Source organism: Dipodomys merriami, unplaced genomic scaffold, assembly GCF_024711535.1.
Source record: "Dipodomys merriami isolate MVZ:Mamm:240054 unplaced genomic scaffold, mDipMer1.0.p SCAF_20, whole genome shotgun sequence".
In the NCBI taxonomy this organism is placed as follows: domain Eukaryota; kingdom Metazoa; phylum Chordata; class Mammalia; order Rodentia; family Heteromyidae; genus Dipodomys; species Dipodomys merriami.
Window position 1 is genome coordinate 3077423 of NW_027203382.1, and position 21329 is coordinate 3098751.

At 32.4% G+C, this 21329-nt stretch overlaps 1 protein-coding gene across 18 annotated transcripts in view; it reads right to left on the reverse strand.

The window, feature by feature from the left end:
• The window catches only part of Ppip5k2 (diphosphoinositol pentakisphosphate kinase 2), a 66768-nt gene that overhangs the window by 14719 nt on the left and 30720 nt on the right, over positions 1–21329 (reverse strand). For 11 of the 18 annotated variants that reach the window (XM_070030984.1, XM_070030985.1, XM_070030980.1 and 8 more), the window contains 9 exons: positions 20218–20359; positions 18030–18253; positions 14251–14378; positions 13394–13508; positions 10101–10208; positions 9901–10017; positions 5086–5253; positions 2724–2897; positions 1387–1459 (listed from right to left, as the gene is read on the reverse strand). In XM_070030984.1, coding sequence (XP_069887085.1) covers positions 1387–1459; positions 2724–2897; positions 5086–5253; positions 9901–10017; positions 10101–10208; positions 13394–13508; positions 14251–14378; positions 18030–18253; positions 20218–20359 — 1249 coding nt within the window. The remainder of the gene's footprint in view (positions 1–1386; positions 1460–2723; positions 2898–5085; positions 5254–9900; positions 10018–10100; positions 10209–13393; positions 13509–14250; positions 14379–18029; positions 18254–20217; positions 20360–21329) is intronic. The other 7 variants (XM_070030991.1, XM_070030988.1, XM_070030995.1 and 4 more) reach the window with 1 other exon arrangement.

Sequence of the window (21329 nt, forward strand, 5' to 3'; positions counted from 1 at the left end):
TTGAGAAAATATCCCCAGACAATGACCAGACAGTCACATCCTAAACATTAAAAATACCACCATATAAAATAGTTTAGGATGAGAAGGAATTTGGAAAACCTACTTTTAAGAATCAAGATATAGCCAGGCGCCAGTAGCTACTGCCTGTAATCCAACCCTACTCAAAATGCTGAAATCTAAGGATCTCAGTTCAAAGCCAGACCAGTTAGAAAAGTGCATGAAACTCTTATCACAATTAACCACCAACAAGCCAGAAGTGGAGAAGTGGCTCAAGTGGTATTCGGCCAACATTAAGTGAAAAAGCTAAAGGACAGAGCCTAGGCCCTAGTTCAAGCCCCAGTACCGGCAATTAAAAAAATAAAAAATAAAAAAAGCATATTTCCTGGCACAATTAATTTACAATAAATCAGTATTTTTTGAATGCTTGCGAAAAATCTTTCTGATGCCTTGACTTAAGAATTATCAATAATTCTTAAAAAGAAAGTAATTAAATCTTACTTATTTGTGACAACAGGCAAAAAAATTTCAGTCATGCAAACCAGTGTACATTTATGCTTAATTTTTAGCAGAATTCTTACATTCAAGCAAAAGTATAACCATTATTTCTGTCAAATACAGTGACAGTTCAATAAAAAGGGTTAGTATATAAGTTTCCATAATGAAACGTGAATATTAAGCTTTAAATATATGGCATTTGTATGTAATTAGCTCAAGAAGATCCTCATATATGGGAATCAATATAGCTCAAACACCAAGTAGAGAGACTATCGTATGTATATACAGAGTTTAACTTACAATGAAGTCTATTCATTCATTCAACTTATTTGGGCAAGAATTTGTCAAAAGTTTTTTTTTAATCAATATTGGGTTTAAAACTTGTTTTCCAATGTTGCTGTAAGCAAAGAAGCACTTATGCTTAGAGCTCAAAAAAAAAAAGGTAAGGTTGAAACTGTGCATTAGTGTTGTTTTAGTTTTCCTTAAGATCTGCTCACAAGGAAAATTAATCAACTCAAATTGGGTTTGAAACACTTTTCACTTAAATATCTTTCGATTAGAAAGAAGCTTTTTGCAGGCAATAGCATCTTTTTATTCGTTATCAATCAGGGAAATGAAATGTCCTTCATAAATTAACTTACACAGTACAAGGTTAGAACACAGCATTGGCAAGTAGATTAAGTGGTTACTGTAGTAGGCATTCAAAGGGTTACAACACGAAATTAAAAATTTCATTGAGCTGTACAACAAAACATTTCTGAATTAGTATATATTAATTACATACTAAGCATAACATTTGGTCATGCTATTACCCCTGATGAGTTTTACACATGTATACAATAGTGAGTTTACGAAGGATATATAATACAAAATTTCCTTTGCACCACATACCTATAGTAGAGCTCTGCTTCTGTTCCACTAGAGTTCTTGGTGTTCGTAGGTAATTAGCATTTTCAGATACAACCTGTGTAAGGAACACAAAATAAGTGAAATAAAACAGAAAAAGGAACTCAAAAATCCATACTTCATATGCAGCCTGTTTCAGACAGACAAAGGTTAATAAGCTGTATGATAAATATTAGTAGAGACACACAAAACATGAAAGATCATGCAAGATCCCGTCTTAAGGGAGTCCATTTCATATGTGGTCGTTGCAATGAGGTGGTGCAAAGCAGGCATTCAGAATGAAACATCATGTATGAAACAAGACAGATGAGAAGAAATAATTACTAGATTGATATAATTTTATTCTCTTTTAAAAGAAGCCAAATTCCCATTCTTAAACAGCTCCTGTATTTGAAGGGGAGAAAAAACAACCACAAACAAAAGAAAAGACAGAGACTGTTGAGGTCACCATAGAAGTACTGATCCATGCATGGGCTTTATCAGAGTAACCTTTAAATATTGACAGCCTTAATGGATACCATAATCCCTTTTGCTATAATCAAATGCATTATATTTCCAAAGGAAATTGCTGAAATTATCAATGAAGTCATCTGTGACAGCAGATCTTCCATTGAAACAAAACAAAAAGTATTTTAAGTTTCTAAATGACATCACAGAAAGTCCTTCTGAAGTCATTTTATTTTTAATTATATGGTTTGATGGGCACATACGACTTGCCTGTTAAAGTTCAAAGAAAAACATATTGTATATATCCCTTAAAAAACATATTTTATATATATATCCCTTAATTATACACTTTGACATAAAGGAATAGTGAGGGAAAGAGCAATCAATAATAGATGTATCTTGCTAATTTACACCAGGCCATGTAAATTTTGACACTTAAATGTTTAAATTCTCAGCACATTTCAAATGGAATAAAAAATTTTATTTATGGAGTACAGGCTAAGTTCACTTTCATACAGTGAAATTTCATAATTATTTTTCTAAAAGTTTTCAAAAAACAAGTAAAAGAAAGATTTTTTCTTTGTAAGTAATTAAATCAGCAGGCTAAAGATCCAGAATAAAATTTATTGATGATTTAAAAAATCCTGGATATGTAAAACTTTCTCAGTAAAAAGGCTAAGCGCATGCAATGTGAGCAGTTATTCTTTCCCTCAAATATTGTCAGATATCAAATTATTTTTAAACAAGCTTGAAATTTAAAAACAGAAGGATTTACTCTGATGTAAAATTGTAAGGGATTAGATGTCCTCAAAGACAGCTCTTTGTTGCTCTGAATGCAGGGAAGAAAAATGTTTAATGAAGTAAAGTTTAAAAACCTGTTGCCATGAGCCAAAAATACTGGATGTGAAAGCCAATGATTTGGGGGAGACAGGGGAAGAAGTGATTTGTTCCCCTGATCTGCGTCTTCGACGCCCAGTACCCACACCACTGGTATAATGCAGCCAGGTACCAGTACCCTCTGGGCTAGACACACTCAGGGGGCTCTCTTCCTGGAAGTGAGAAAGGGGGCAAAAAACAAACAAACAAACAAACAAAAAGCAGAGCATGCAAAGTTAGATACAACAGAGCCAAATGATCAGAAAGAAAAAAAAATACAGTTTAAAAACTATTAAACAGTAATTTGGGAGCCAAAGGATAATGATTATAAAAATATCTGATTAACTTAAAATACTTTTAATACTGCTTTCATAATTAAAATTTCTCTCTAAAAACTGGAATAATTTTAATACTTCTTTTTTGGCAACTATTTAAATATGAAAGTATTTTGCTTCATTTTAGATATTGGTAAGATTTTGTGCTATTTGAGGTGAGTACTTCAGTAAAAGCACAAAGGATTGTATAAAGGGTTAAAGAGATTTCATATACTGTGAAAAAGTCTGTCTGCTTGGCATGTAAAAAAAATTCATAAGATGGACACTGATTGTACTTATTTATACTTTCAGGCTATGTGTTTACCCACTCCCAAAGATTATTTTACAAAGTTCAGTAGGCAAAACATGCAGCAAACATTCTAATTATTCCATGTTTGCATAATCAGTTTTGTATCCATGAGGACAAAGTAAAATCTACTTGCACAAAATGAAAACAATAGTCTTTTTCTCTGTATATCTTTTGAAAGTACAAACTTCTATCTCCATGTGTCAGAAAGAGTCTTCAAGGTTTTACTTGAATAATTTATCTTAAGGAAGTAAATGTTTTGTATGGTATAGACATAATCTCTCGCAAACAACTAAGTATTCATGAGAAAATATGTTCTGTACTCTAAGGGACAACAAGGGCAGTGATTTAGTTGAAGCTTTATAAATATAGATGGGTTGCAAAGTCAAGACTCAAAATATTTTGTGCTGTGTCCGTATTAAAAAGGCCTGCTGGGAGGCAGAAGAGGGTTTGATTGTGAAATTCTAAACGAACTGGTTAACTGCAGATTGCTGTTCATAACACATCAAAATCACTGCCCTCATACAAATGGTGGTTTAGGTTATATTCATAGAAATCATTTCTAGCATTTCAAAGATTAGCATACCTGGACATAGCCACAGAATTCTCATTTTTCAAATAAAATATAATAGAATAAATAATCAAGTACTTGTTAACCATTCTCTTTATGTTTTTAAAACACAAACCCCCTTTTATAATTAAAATAAAATGTCATATTCAAGATAAGCCTAATTAGTATAACTTATAATGACCTACTTTTTATTAAATGATCAAGCCAAAAGGATCTACATTATTAATAGATTGTTTTCTTAGATACAATTGTCAAGCTATTTGAGATTTGAGAATCTTAAAACAAACTTATACAATTTGTTATTGTAAAAATGAACTTTTCTTTTTTCTTTTTCATTATTCATATCCTTATCTGTTAATACTTGTTATATGCAAACTTCAACAAAAATGTATCTTAAAAACTGGTGGTTCTAGCTTTAGACTAATTTAGCTAGTTTTTGTTAGAAAAGACGTTAAGTATTGACACTAATCAGAACTACAAAAATCATTGTTGAGTAGATAACTCAAAATAAGGAGTACAAAAAAATAAGATGATAAAAATTTTAATCACTATTCTAATTGTTCAACTTTAATTTGAAAGATTTGGTTATTTAAATATTGTTCTGTTAGTATGTATAATCTGTTTACCTATTTAATTATAGTTCTTAATACAAAGGTAGCTTTTTCAGTTATACCATAAAAATCTCAACTTATATACAGATATTTACAATCATGTTAAAAATTTGGAATAGCATATTTTAACCTGAGTGCTACTGGAATCAGTTATTGTTGAAGCACTTTTTGCAATTCTTGTATACTATTAACAAAATAAAAAAATTTTATGCACTAAAAGGCAGACTCTTTAAAATAATTTTTATTGAAGAATAATCTAATGTGACAATGACAAACATCAGTCTATCAAGTTATTATGAAGGCCTTATTTAATATTTGCATTAAATTCTATTAAAAATTATATACAAATTGCTGCTTTAAAACTCATCTGTTTGTTTTCCTATTGTTGCTACATTTAAAAAATTTGTTTGAAAAAATAGACAAAGTTGACGAAAATTTGCCAGGATCCCAAGCTCTATAATTAAAGCTGTATTTTCTTTTCATTTTTATTGATATATATATATATATATATATAGTTAGTTAACTTTACGAAAAACATGCTCTGACAGATACACTTACTTCGCTGGTAGCCACCTTCCTAGCTCGAGGAAGTGGAGACTTCCTGTGTATATGAATTGGTTCTGATACCATTGGTTTAAACAATAGCACAGCTCGATCAGTCTCATCTCTTTTAGAAGTATGAGGTTCATCATCATTATCAATTTTAAAAGATCTCCTGCCTTCATTCTGTGAGAAAATACAATACACTTAAAATTCAAGTTAAAAAAATCTCCTTAAGAGTGATAGTGGTAAAGCACTATAATCTGAACACTCAAGATACGGAGGCAGCAAGATTGGGATTTCCGGGCTGGTAGGGGATACGTGGTAAGATCCTTTCTCAAAGGACCACTTACTCCCCTCCCCAAACAAAATTCTTTCAAATTCAAAAACAAATTCAAATACCAATAAGTAATCACCATAACTTTTTTTTGTCTCAAATGAATTAATATTAAACAAACTCTTGTATTAACAATCTAATTTTATACTACTAGGTAGCTTGAGAAAGTCTTGACTTCAAAATACGTACTCTCTGGAGATGTTAAACCAACAAATTTTTTTTTTTTAAACTGCTGTAAGTTTTTCTTTGTCTTTTTTTTTTTTTTTTTGTCGGTCGTGGGGCTTGAACTCTGGGCCTGGGCGCTGTCCCTCAGCTCTTCAGCTCAAGGCAAGCACTCTACCACTTGAGCTACAGCACCACTTCCAAACCAACAAATTTTTAAGAAGACAATTAAAAAAGCATATATTGCCAGGCACAGTAGCTCTGCCTATAATCCCAACTACTAAGAAAGCAGAGGCCATGAGGAAGTTCAGTTTCAAGCCAACCTGGGGAAAAGTTAGAGAGACTCCATCTAATAAAATAATATTAGCATGGTGGCTCATGCTTATAATCCGAGCAGAGGCACAGGTAGGAGAATGGAAGGCAGAAGTGTGATACATTATCTAAAATATAACTAACACAAAGAAAAAATAGAGGTTGAGGATTGCTCAAGGGTTCGGGTTCCTAACAAACATGAGGCCATGAGTCCAAACCCACAGGTTAAAAAGAAATTTATGTATATATAAAGTATTCAGTTCAGTGTCATCAAACATGCAAACAACAATAATAACAGGTAACAATATTAAAGTAAAGATTAATTTTAAAACAATGAGATGTACAAGACACCATGTTGAAAAACAAACTTTACAATTTAGGCAGGGTGTGGGGGTGGGATGGGAGGGGGGGTTGTAGTTGTGGAGATGGGAGGGAAGGGATGGTAGGGGAAAAACAAAGGAGGAAGATAAGAAATGTACTCATTACCTTGCTCATGTGATTGTAACCCCTCTGTACAGTATTTTCACAATAAAAAAACTTATTTAAAAAATAAATTAAAAATGAAAAATACAAATAAAATAAAAAAGATTCATTTAAATATATAGAAATGTTCTCAATCCAGGGACAAAATAAAACAGCTTTAACATAAATGAATTTTAGAATTCTTAAATTCTACCCTAAATATTTCCAATAAATGTGATAATGCATAAAAATAATCATTCAATAATATATTAAATACTACATTTAATGTATACCATGTACTAGGGATTATTCTAGGATACAGATACATAAAGTACAATTTCCATTCTACAATTTTCTTTTTCTTTTCTGGGTGGGGGGGGGGCTGTCCTGGGATTTGGGTTTTGTGCTTGCACTAAATCTGCATTTTTGCCCTGGTCACTCCCTCCTTTCCTTTCCTTTCCTTTCCTTTCCCTCCCTCCCTCCCTTCCTCCTTCCTTCCTTCCGTCCTTCCTTGTCCTTCTTTTCTGCCTGCCTTCCTCTCCCCCCACTCCCTTCTACCTTTCTGCCGACCTTCCTGACTTCCCTCCTCCTTCCTTCCCTCTCTATCCTTCCCTCTTCTTCTCCCTACCTACCTACCTGTGTCCTGTCCCTGAGCTTCTTTGCTCAAGGCTAGCACTTTTAACACTTGAGCCACAGCTTCACTTCTAGCTTTTGGGTGGTTAATTGGAAGATAACTGTCTCATGAACTTTCTGTTTTGGCTGGCTCAGAATATGATCCTCAGATCTCAGCTTCCTCGTTAGCAAGAATTATGGGGGTGAGCCACCTGGCTTTGCTCCGGTTATTTTTGACACAGGGTCTCATTTGTTTGCATCAGACAGCCTAGACCATGGTCCTACTATTTATTTACACTTCCCAAAACAGCTAACAGGAACAAGCCATATACCCAGCCTTTTCTGTTGAGACGAGGCCTTACAAACGTTTTTGCCAAAGCTGGCCTAGAATTACAGTCCTCCCAATCTTACCTTTTCATGTAGCTTTGATTACAGGGCATGCCACTGAGCTCAGCTCAGTGAGTTGAGATGAGGCCTCAAGCTATGATTCTGCTGTACTGAGGACTGAACTCAAGTCTTCATATTTTCTAGGCAGGTACTCTACTACTAGGTACTCACACAACCAGCCCTTTTTACTTTAGTTATTTTTCACATAAGGTCTCATATTTTTAACCTGGGCTGGCTTTGGATAGTGGCCATCTTTTTAGGCTTTTTGGTATTAAAAAGGAATGTACTACCATGCAGGTTTATTTGTTGATTTGCAGACTTGGTAACTTTTTGCCCAGGCTGGCTTTGAACTACTACGATCCTTATCTTTGCCTCCTGAGTAGCTCAATTTATAGATATGAGTTACCATGGTCAGCAATATTCTATAATAGCATTCTAATGGTCCAAGTCTAAACAAATATTTACTTAAACAATAATAATGAGATTTAAAATATATTTCCTAAAATATGAGTAAGTAAAAATATAACAATAAGATGGGAGAGTAAATATAATTAAAATATTTCGTATTGCCTACTAAATATTAGAAGTTCTTCTGACATTAACAAGTCAGGGATTCATATTATTACTCAAGACTAGCCATTAAAATGATAGCAAAATAATGTAAAATTACCAGGCATCCTATTTGTGGAAAATAATTTCAAGAAAGTCAATAAATGAGAAGAAAACAAATACAAAAATGTAGAACAAATAGAAAAATAGTGAGTGGTTCAAGGTGATATAATAAACCCTCCCAAAAGTCAAGTTTTATTATTCAAAGATAAAGATTATGAAACTGCATAAAAATTAAATGTATCTTTTTAAAAAATATCTTTAAGTGGTTGTACAAAAGAATTTCAATTCAACATATCAGTTTTTAAGGAAACTATCTTTTTTTTTAATTTAATTTAATTTTATTTGTGAACATACTGTACAGAGGAGTTACAATTACATGGGCAGGATAATGCGTACATTTCTTACCAAGCATTGCAGCCTCCTCCTTTGTTTACCCTTCACATCCCTTCCCAGCCTCCCCCCTCTACCCCCATCCCAATCCTTCTCCTTCCCCCCCCCACACCAACGTTGTAAAGCTCATTTTGGACAAAACTGTATCTTGATTGATGTCATTCCTTCAAAACTTAAATATATTGTATCTAAAGAGGTCACACTACAAAAGGTTGAAAGTAAATGGGTAGGAAGATGTAATGGGAAAAGAAATACATACCATTCAATCCTTTTCAACTGAGATTTCACAAGAGAATTAACTGCTAATATATTATCAGACAATACATGTAATGTATATCCAGAATATTTTATTATACCATTTTATTATACCTGTGAGAATTGAGGACATACTCACCAGAATTATTGTATTATTTGAGAAACCTGAAAACAATTTACACACTAATGGTAAGAAATACTATTAGAAATAAATTAGGAAGCCAAAGAGGTTCAGTATACATAAGAATAAAGAATAAATGTGAGCAAAAAGCATATAGAGGAGAAGCATGTGTGAGGTATGCATATGATTTATAAGAGTATATGAAGAATACTTGAGTTTTTTCCAGGAGGAAAGATTCATTTTTTAATCACAAGACCCATTTGAAAGGCTCTAGGGTCATTCATTTTCTTAGTCTCTTATAACCTTTCTTATAGACTAGCTCCTGACAGAAAGAAGTATCAAGTATAAACTCCAATTTTCTCTGTTAATTATCTGTTTGTTTTATTTTTTTGAGACAAATCTTCCTTTGTCGCCAAGGCTAGCCTTGAATTTGTGATCCTTCTTCCTCAGCCTCCCAAGTGCTAAGATTACAACTGTGCACTACCACGTCTGGGCCTTTCAGTAAGACAGAAAGCTTATATAGTTCTCATTTTGCCTGGAAAATTTAATAAACATTTATTTCCTTTTCTCCCTCAAGTGTATATTTTTTAAAGAGTGGGACTGTTTTGTTTTTGTGCTAGAAGGCAAGTCTACATTCAATATATCCCACAATATATTTATGAATTAAAATCATTGAATTCAGGGAACTAGATCTCTGTCATCAGTAGTACATTAACTAAAGAAATTGAAATTGTAAGTAAAAATATTCCCAAATAGTCTTAAATATTTCATATCTAGAGAGCTTCTACACAAACAATTTTAATAAGTATTTCAGGTAAAAAAAAGCACAAAACTTATATAAAATCATCCAGACAGTATTTAGTCCTTAATACAGAAAAAATGAAAATGGAATATCTCACATCAAACGCTAGGCAGAAGTATTGTTTAGCAGAAGTACTGCTTCAGTAAAACAACAACAAAAATTATACTTTGCCAATCTGAACATTTGGCTTCAAATGAAAAATTTAGAAAGTTAAAATTTAAAAAATTTTTAAAATGTCCATTTCTAAGTCATATTTTTAAAAGTTTAAGCTGTTGGTGCTAAGAATTATGTATAGGACATAACAGAAAACTTCAAGAAGCCTTATGGAAATCTAGGATGGTGGTAACCAAGCACTGCAAGTTCTCTACGTGTCTTCATTACCTCTCTGGAGGCAGGTCTATATCCGTAGCCAGATGGTAAATTTTTATCTTCTTCACAGCCCTTGGCTCCTGGACTAAAGTGTAATTCAACATGAAAGCGTTCCTCTGATGAAAGATCCTAAAAATTTGAAAAACATCTTTACAGTGAAGAACTTCAAGTATTTATTTGCCCCTGGTAACATAAATCAAGAACTCTTTTACCTTGTTAGGATCCTCATAAAGCATGATAACAATCTGTGTCATGTAGTTGAGTTCATTAACAACTTTTAAATAGTCCATAGCTCGTTTCCACTGTTCATCCTTTGACTCCTAATCAAATGGTATATGGTAAGAATTTTTCCATTCTATATTCCTAAAGTTCACTTTATTGTCAATTTCAGAGTTTGTTTAATCCTGTGTGATACCATATATATTAGGTAAATACTTACATGCAAAAATCTTTCAAATTCACCATCTTACTGTGTCTTAAGCTAGTTTAAACAAATATCAATAGTATCAGAAACTCTTAAGTCCTGAAACAGTTTCTACAAAATAAAAATCATATTTTGAAATATGACACCCACTAATGAAGGAACAGAGGGTAAGGAACAAAGGTACCAAGCAGAGTAGCTATCATAGTTCTTAACACCATATATTAGCCATATGTTTTTCTTCTCAATATAATGAAGTCTGTGTTTGTGATGTACATACATAGTGAATATCCTTTATATACAATGATTCTAAAATGTCAGCAGGAGGAGGCATATTTAAGTTCCATTGACCTTACCATCTTTTACCATTCCCCCATCTTCATTTAGAGAATTACTCATCTTTAAATATAATCATTGAACATCAGAATCAAAAGATATTATTACAGAACATATGTTATAAGCATTATAGTAGAAGATGTAAAATTAGTCAAAAAGTAAAGTCCATAATTAATTGTCATCAAAGTCTTTATAAACTTTATGTAGATTGAAGATCGTTTTCTTTTTCTTTTTTTTTTGGCGGGGGGGAGGTCTGGTCATGGGGCCTGAACTCTGGGCCTGGGGGCTGTCGCTCAGCTCTTCAGCTCAAGGCTAGCGCTTTGCCACTTGAGCCACCGCACCACTTCTGGCTTTTTTCTTTTTTGCTTATGTGGTATTGAGGAATCGAACCCAGGGCCTCAGACATGCAAGGCAAACGCTCTACCACTCAGCCACCTTCCTAGCCCGAAGATAGTTTTCTTTTATTGTATGTAAGTCTTAAGTGTACTATAAAAGCACTCAACAATTTTAGACCTAACAAAGGCATATAAAATTGTGAACTTCATTATTGAATGTGCTTGTTTTAATAAATATATAATGTAAGACTTCTTGCCATTACATATTTCTTATTTCGTATTTCTTTTTCACTGTTTAGTATTTCTTTCAAAGTATTTAGTATTCCCTTTACATTGTTTTTCCTAAACTAAGAAATGCTATAGAATAAAAAAATGTATCACTTTGTAGGTGAATAGATGTATCTGTTTCGGGGATGAATATTTGTGACAATACGTTCAAATTTCAAACTGTAAATAGCATAAATTAGTATAGTATTTCTAAGTTTCAATAAACGCAAATTATTAAAAATAATAAGCTTAAATACTATTTTACTTGATGAAGTAAATGAGATTTTTGCTATACATTATAAAGAATACCATCTAGGTTCAGTGTTATAGATGCAGATTTTTACTAAGTCTGTCCTAAAGAATTTTTAAAATTAAATAACCTTTAGTGGTATCTTCTTGAACACAGTACGTAAGAAACCACAATCATTTTTTTAAAGTGAAAACCACTTTCTGTACCTAATTTCTGAAATCTAGTTAGAATTTTGAATTCTAGTTCAAACAAAAACAAATTAGAAAATAGGACACCATTGGTATCATCATTAATTTTTACTTTAGAAAACACATCAATTTTTCTGAAGTGCATATTTTTTAAAGAGTGCGCCTGTTTTGTTTTTGTGCTAGAAAGCAAGTCTACATTCAATGTATCCTAATAAGCTCTAGATCTACTCCCACAATCCTTGTCCAAATTACATGACTGACAACTTCCAAGTCTTTATCACACACTTCTCTGCTTTAAACCTTGCTACTCACATTAGAAATCCAAGCAGATTGGCTATCCTTATCTGCTGCCAGTTTATCCATCATTCTAAACACAGGCATTCTATCAGTTCCTATACTCTTCATGTTCTTTCTACTTTATATCATATATAAAGGATTAACACCATGATAGAGATACGTGTCTCTTTTCCCTCCAAAAAATAAAGCATATAAACTCTTGTCTTTATCACAATCTCCTAAGTAGCTAAGATTATAGGTGTAAGCCATCAGCAGTACCAGGCTATAATCTGAAATTTTAATGGGACTAAAAACACTGAAATAGCTTTAGGATAATTTTGATCATAATTTTTATCAAGGCCTAGTAATGATATAGACACATACCAAATCATCACCAAATCATCACTCATTTATAAGTATGAAAAAATTTTCTGTTAAAGATCACTTTGTATACAATTGTGAATGCCAATATATGCTGAAAAAAAAAGCACAGGAAAATTTTTTGTCTTTTTGTGAGTTTAGAGACGAGATTCTAGACTCTTACATTTACATGGTAAATTTACCTAGAGAACACTGGAGAGGCTAAGTGAACTTTGCTGTGGGAAGAAACTGTTGTGCCCTTGAATAAGCACACTAAGGCAGAATGTGTTTTCCAGCATTGACCACCACATATATTTACCCTGTCTATTTTTTATAGTAATACTCTGCTCATTTAGTGAGTTAATTTCCATTGTTTTAAATCTGGATACAGCTTTCTGTGTCTGCCTGGACCAAAGGCTTCGGTAGAAGTGACACAGAAATGCCACATACTTGTTTCCTAGGAAGCTCCCTTTTGTAACTCAAATTTATTTTGAGGAAGCAAGTCACACAAGTGGTCTGATACTACTCTGGTTGACAATTCCAGGTAAGGTCTCAACTAACAGTCAATATATTAGACATGAGAGTATATACTAAACATGAGAGAACATTTTTGAGATGACTTGAATGGCAGGCACTGTCTGACTGTAACCTCAGGAGACCCTTAAGTTAAACTACCTAACTGATGCTAGCCAACCCTCTGAACTCTGAATCTTGGTGTGTTATTATATGGCACATAAGAGGCACATGTCTAATCAAACACTAAGACTTGTCAAGTCTGACCTCAAAATGCTCATATTTATCAGCATCTCTTTATCCTATCTGTATATACATAGCACTTTAAAGTACTTTAGATATAAAGTATTTTATTATCACTTGAGTAAATTGGTCTTCTCAGAACGAAAGAGAACATGTCTCTATTCTGCAAGTCTTAACAACATGTTCAGCATATATCAAGTCCTTGAAAAGTTATGGAAAATCAAAACAATTAGTGACCACAGTAGCACAATCAACTTGACTACAAATTCAAGGAAACAAAATTGTCACTTAGACTGGAATAACTTATTATACTTACATCGCATAAGGCACCATAGCGAAGTATTGACAGTAAAGAATGTACATGGCTTTCACTGGTGAAATATAATCTAGTACGGACATGACGATCAGGAGATAAAACACCTCTGGAATACCTAAAGATAGAAGTAGACAGTGCTAAAATGTAACTACTCAAAAATTATTGTCTCAAAATTGTTGTATAAGATAGAATCTAACACTATTAGAAAAGCCCCAAGTATATAAATCTATACATTTTCCAACCACAACAAAGGACTTACTTTGATATTTTGATAGATAAGGGATAGGAAAGGGAAAGGATAAGCCTATTCCACTTTGTTTTTCAGGAAAAGATTATAATGTTGAATAAGTAAATGTTCAGTAAATTCAATTAACAAACTGTAGTAATTAAGTTCACTGTAAAAGAGATCACCAGTGGTCTTAGACCTAAATATCCTCAAACACTAATGCTTTCCACAGGACACACACCGATGATACCACATATACATCTTTTCCCAGTTCACTACAGATTTTCTCCAATTTAGCATCACAGTGGGTCATTCCTGTAACTCTAGTATTTAGGAAATGGAGGAAGGGGGATATCAAGTTCAAGGTTAGCCTAAATTATAGTGAGATCCAGTCTCAAAAAACCCATGGCTGGGGATGCCATTCAGTGGCAGTGTTTGCCAAGTATGTGTAAGGCCCTGGATCTGATCCTTAGCATTACTAAAACCAAATTAAGAATCTCTAGGCAATCTACTTCTACAGTATACCAAATTACACACTCCTGACTTCTACACAAAAACATCAAAAGAGTAATTAGATTTGAAGTGTGCAAAAATAGACGCACATGGACTTAAATAACTAACAGTTTCTTACACGGGATGGAGTTTATTTACAGTGTCATCATCTTGTGTCCTCTGAAGGTCTGAGCGAATTTTTCTAACTAGAGGAGTACAGTAGCCTTTGGCAATCTCCAGTTTTTCAGCTTTAGTTATACCATATTCCTGAGAGAAAATACATAGTATTAGACAAGGGATATAATCATTAAGAGCTCCAAACTCTTGAAATAAAGAATTCTACTGAGACACAAATATATTATTAAAATTTGTTGGAACATTAGAGATATTGAGAGTTTGACATTTTTTCAACTGCAAACATACTACTTTCAAATTATTAGGTATAATAGGAAGTATTCTGTGGCAAAACTGACAAAGCAAGGAACTTCTAAAGATGACAGAATGAACAGAGGAATACAATTTTTATGAATAGTTTCAACATAATATTAAAAGATGGACTGAAAATAGGAAAACTAAAATACAGAATAGGCAACTAACATAAAAAGAAATAGAAACTTAAATCAAGAGAATTTTATCGATCAAGATGGCAAAGATTAAAAAGCCCAACACATTATTACACTCAGATTTTGCCAATATGGTAAAGTTCTAACTGGTAGTAAGAAAAGATGCCACAGAATGATTAAACTTAACATTTATAATCACGAATTAATCAGAGCCATAAGGAATTAAAGGTGAAAAATCAAGACAATATAGTAATTTTATAGTAAACTGTAATAAAATTAGCTTCAAAGTCACAGGTTATAAATTGATTTTATATGAAAAAAGGAAATTTGTGGTTTGTGTGAATGACAACAATGGAAAAGGGAAAAGGAACAAAGTGGGGAGTGGGGACCCAGACAGGAAGAAAGGAGAATATCCTAACAGAAATTCACACACAGCTGCTCCCCATATTTATTTTGGGACACTTCTGCTTAAAACTACTTCCTGCCAACAGAAAATCCATAAAGATTCAGATGCCAAAACATCAGAATAGATAACGTATCTTGGGTTAGTTATTTTGAAGGATAGCTTGTTTCCTTAAGTCAACAATTTTGCCAGTATAGATGACTTTTGAGGTGGGTGTATAAAAGGTATATATTTATATACAATATGTCACTTTTACAAGTGACATTTTTGCTTGTTTGCTACCATCTTTCAGTACCAAACAATTCTTAGATTTATTCTACTATGTAGTTAGGATATTTCTCACACAAACAGAACTGATTAAAATACCAGATGAGGCTATTTAAAACCTTCTGTGATGATTTCCATGACAGTGTGTTGGAGTTTATGGCACAAATTTTCCACATTTCATAATATACAATTAACGAAAGTAATCATCTTCAAACTTCAAAATGTATGCTGTCTTAGTTAACTAAGAGAATTTTAATATCAGATTTGGGCTTTAAATATTCTATCTATTATCATGCTCTCATGACTATTTTAATGCACAATTTTAAATCAGAGAACCAATTTACTGGTAAGATAGATGAAAGGGAAATGTTAAATTTATAATAGCATAAATATCAAGCATAATTAGTTACTTCAACTGTTAAAATGATTTGTATAGACCTTTGTTGTCTTATGTAAGCCTAGATATGATTTGAATTATGTAATTCACATAGCATAATTATAAAAATTCAATTTAAGAGCAGAAGCTAAGTTTTTAGAAGTATAGTAATGTGTTAAAGTATACCAGAATACATAAACACTTCTTGAACAGTTAGTGTTACTCTAAACATGCATTTTCTAAGTAAGTCAAAATTTTAAATTTGAGTAATCAAGTCTCAAAGTTTACAGTATTCATTTGCTCAGGAACTATATATGTAAAATTACCTTTTCTCTATTCAAACTTGTATTTCCTTACAAGTGACTACCATAAATATTTATAATTTTAACTACTTTTCCAATGATTATGAATACATGCAGAATTTTATCTGGGGATTTTGGAGACTGATGAAGGCTAAGTGTAACTAAATTGAACTCAATGTCCAATTATACAATAAAGAAATTCCCATTTATGCTAAAATAAAGACCTATCAAACAAAATGTTAAGTCCAAGTTTTCTGTTCCTGAATTTATAAAGTAAGTTCAAAACTTATATATGTATTTTTCTAATTTTTTTTGGTCATGAGGCTTAAACTCTTGAGCCATAGCTACACTTCTGAATTCTTGTGGTTAATCAGAGATAGTCTCAGGGAACTTTTTAGCATGGGCTGGCTTTGAACCCAGATCCTCAGATCTCAGCCTCCTTAGTAGCTAGGATACAGGTATAAGCCACTGGTGCTGGCCAAAACATATATTTTAAAAAATAAACAAAACTTTGCTTTTAAATTTGTGAATTTACCAAAAATAAGACTGGCGGTTTGGGTATAATTTTTGTTTTGTCCCAAGATTTAGGAGCTGGCTGGTCATAGAGTGCCTGCCTAGTAAGTCTAAGACACTAAGTTCAAACTCAGTCACATTAAATAAATAGATTAAAGAGACCTAAGACTAAAAAAAAACTTATACAATAACAATTACACTTGAAAAATTAACAGGCAAAAATGACCCAAATCTTTTTAACAATAAAAAGTCTTTCTTTTAAATCTGATACTTTAAAGCGTTACAAATACTTAATCTATAGCATATAATGAGCAGTTTCTTTAGTTGTGCAAGCAAAATGACTGAGACATATACACAATGTAAGGAGGACAATTATCTTCAAAAATTCCATTAACACTTGACTACTCTTTTAGGCTCACACCATCATTTTCATTCTCAATTCTAAAATGTATATTTTAGAAATGTATATTTCTAAAAAGAGAGGTAAAATTAAATAAGACAAGTAATAAAAATTACTATGAGAACAATTACATGAAGGATGTCTGTTTATTTAGTCACTGACTGATAATATTTAGATATACTGAAACTCACCTTGAAAAAAATGAATATAATTATTATAAAAAGTTTATTTTTTTAGCATTGGGGATTAAACCTAGAGCCTTATGTATTCTAGGCAAGTACACGGAACTACTTTTCCAGTTCAACCATAAGTAGTGATTAAAGTCTTATATTTGTAACTAATTATTAAAATTAATTTAAAAATAATCTTCACTATACACATATCTTGTATAACTATTGACAATATAAAGGTTCTTTCATAGCAAAAGTATAGGTAACAGCATATATACATATCTATAGGTAGGTTGTATACTACCTGAATTCCCACTTTTTGAAGTCTATCCCATTAATTTGGACCTTCTATGAATATTAAGAAACACTGACATTACTATAACTATATATATTATACATATTTAATATATACATAGTATACATGTATATATAGCCCATACTTTCCTGTTTTTGAACTTTAATTCACCATTGGAATATCTGATCCACTCCAATCTCAACTTTGTAACATCCAAATTATTTTAGTAATTTGAAATTACTAAGTTGGAAAAAAGATCTTAACATGTCATCTGGAACTTTTTTTACTCTAACATATTTTTTGTATTGTGTGCTTCATTGTTAAGTTTGTATATTAAGTTGCTTCTTTGTGTGACAGCATTTTCCCAAACCCATAGAATATATCATATCAAGAGAAAATCCTACTGCACATATATAGAGAATATATTTATATTTCATCTTAATTTAACTGTAAGCAAATTGTTAAAACAGCTACTATGTATAATATCAACAATAATTATAATACAAATTCATAAAAGCTATGATTTATCCAGGATCATGCAAGTCAATTAGCTCTTGCCCTGTGGTAGAGATTTCAAAGTACTTATTTATACAGTAACATAAGAAACTTGAATTTTAACAACTACTTACCTGAGGAATAACAATATCTGCTAATGCCTTCGAAAGCCTATATAATTCCATTGTATTTTCTAATTTCAGGGAACCATTATGCTGGACATCATATTTTATACAGTCATATATGTCAGGGATTTTACTGATATCATATCTTCCATTCTTTGTTTTAAAGTCTTTCTCCAACTTGGACCATCGACGTAGCATAAGCTCCAATGTTTCACTATGATAAAGCTGAATATCTACAACAAATTACATTTTTATTATATTTAGTTTAAAAATCTCAAGAATTTATATGGAAATGTTGACAATTTTATTTTGTTTTGTTTTGGAACAAAATGTCACTATGTGGTTGAGTATGGTTTCAAACCTTTGTTTTGTCGGTCATGGGGCTTGAACTCTGGGCCTGGGCACTGTCCCTCAGCTCTTCAGCTCAAGACCAGAACTCCACCACCTGAATCACAATATCACTTCAGGTTTTCTGGTGGTTTACTGGAGATGAGAGCCTCACAGACTTTACTGCCTGGGATGGCTTTGAACTGTGATCCTCAGATCTCAGTCTCCTGAGTAGCTAGGATTATAGGTGTGAGCCACCAGCGCCCAGCTTCAAACTTATTTTTATTACCAACACTGGCCTTGAATTTCCTATCCTCTGGTCTCAGGTTCTTGAGTGCTAGGATTACAGGCATATGCCACAATGTTTTGCCCCCACTAGAGTTTTTTTGTTTATGTGCTTGACCTGGGGCTTGAATTCAGGGCCAGGGCACTGACCTCGAGCTTATTTTGCTCAAGACTGGAACTCTACCATAGCTCCAGTTATGGTTTTTTTGGTGCTTAATTGGAGATAAGAGTCTCACAGACTTTCTTGCAGAGGCTGGCTTTAAACTGCAAATCCTCAGATCTCAGCCTCCTGAGTTGGTAGGATTACAGGTGTGAGCTACAGACTCTGGTCTTCTACTAGATTTTCAAGTGAAAAAATGTAAAACAATAAGATGCTATAGTTATTATATAAAAATACAATATGGAACTATTAATATATATCAGATAATCTAGACAGTAAGATCATTTTATTTAAAAATTTGTTACACATATTTTGATGAAGTATGGCCAAATAAGAAGTTTTTTTTAAAAACCCACAAAACGAATTCAAAAACAAACAAAAATTCCATTTGCTCCTTATGCAACTTGGCTGATGTAGAAAAGTATTGAGTACATTGTGAGACATTATTGGTTGCATTTAAACCACTGTATGATTTTCTGAATGTTTCTCTATGAAACATTCTTTAATGAAAATGATTCCTAAAACTCAAATAGTTCTTAAAACACAGGTAAAAGTTATAATAGTCTTCCCAAGGTGAAAAGGACATATAATGTGCTTAATTTAAGTAATAATGTGAAAATTTTAGATTTGATGAAAAGCAGGATGTCCTTAGCAGAAGTGAGACAACACTAAGAAAAAAAGAAATCAAGTAACTACACTTTACTACTGAACTCTATATGTTTTGAACATTAGTGGTTTTTCCTTATCATACAAGGATACCAAGAGACTATTATAATACATATATATATGATTATACATATTTTTAATAACTGGAGGTGTAGCTCAGTGATAACAGCATGTGCTTTGCATCTTTTTAAATATAAAATATTACTATAGGCATATACCATTACCTATATTTTTTAGACTTGGATAAGTAGTAGATATAAATACCTGGATAAGGAGCTGAGTTTACAAAAGGCTTTTTTAAAATATATTATTAACTTTAAAGCAATAAAAAGAAAAAAATTACAACAAACTATAAAATTATATTTCAAGTCTAAACTCTAAATACTATTTTGCTAGACTAAAAATTAGCATAATTAGCAGAAAAGAATCTTTGAGATTAATAGCAAAGACAAAAATTTTCAAGTTGTTAACTCTAGAAGCATAGTCACATCTTGTTTTCTTCCCTTTCTAACGCTGTTTTAGTATCAAGCAATGTTAAATAATTAGATAATCAAATGGGAATTTTCTACTTTTTCATGCAATCTCAGATAAAACACATTAGTTATTTTTCCTTTCCTTGATATATATTAATTTATAGTATAACTATACTTCCAGAGAGGCTCAATTTCTTAACATCAGAAGACTGGTGAAACTATTTAAAAATGTTTAAATAAACTGGACAGCAACTTTTATTATCTGCTCTAAGAAAAATATGTTTACCTGATGATTTGGGATCTTCCATTCGATGTCTAATTTGAGAAGTCAAGCTTTGGACTAAAGAATAAACTTTGTCACAGGTCTTCACAGGATTTTTAATTAAATGCATTGATTTGATAAGAGAAATGCTTCCAGAGGGAGTAAGCTGTAAATGAGTAAAGTATACATTTTATATTTAGTTATGCCTAGTTATTTCAGAAAACCATATATGATTTTTCCAGTAGATGGAGAATTCCATCTAACATACAGTAATAAGATCCAAGGAGAAATCTTAACATTTCATGTTACAAAAATATTAAATATTAACTGTCCTTAACTTACCCACAGAGATACTCAGCAGAAGTACAGTGCTTAAAAGATGAGATTTGATGAGAATTGGCTGATTTACATAATAAATACATATAGGTTTAACATATATCAACAGGTAATTATAATAAGCTTCTATTTTTCCAGATGAAGTCGTTAACTGAGGCTAAATAACTTGCTTATGGTCAAATAAATATTATGTGAAAAAAACAACTCAAACACTGAATTCTGGCTACAGAGGCGGTACTCTTAATCACTATGTTAGTTACTATGTCTATTGTGTCCTTTTAAATGAAATATAAACCATTAATGGTACAATAGTTCCAAATCCCAGTTTTGATACTGAGCTTGCAAGTTAATCACATGAAGTAAAATTTTAAAATATAAAATTTGTGAAGTAAAACTCTATTTCTAGTTATAGAGGACTAGGTAGTTTGAACCAACTTACAACTTATGTGTTTTTTATTTATAAAGAATTTTCTCACCAGGAGCAGGTGGCTCACGCCTGTAATCCTAGCTACTCAGGAGGCTGAGATCTGAGGATTACGGTTCAAAGCCAGCTGGGAAAAGAAAGGCCATGAGACTCTAATCTCCAATAAATCACTCAGAAAACTGGAAGTGGCGCTGTGGCTCAAGTGGTAGAGTGCTAGCGTTGAGCTGAAGAGCTGAAGGACAGTGCCCAGACCCAGAGTTCAAGCCCATGACCAACAAAACAAAAACAAAAAAAGAATTTTCTCTCCCTCCATTTTTATAACCATCAATTAGTTGTAAAAGAGGGTTTCATTTTGATGTGCCCATGTATGCATGTA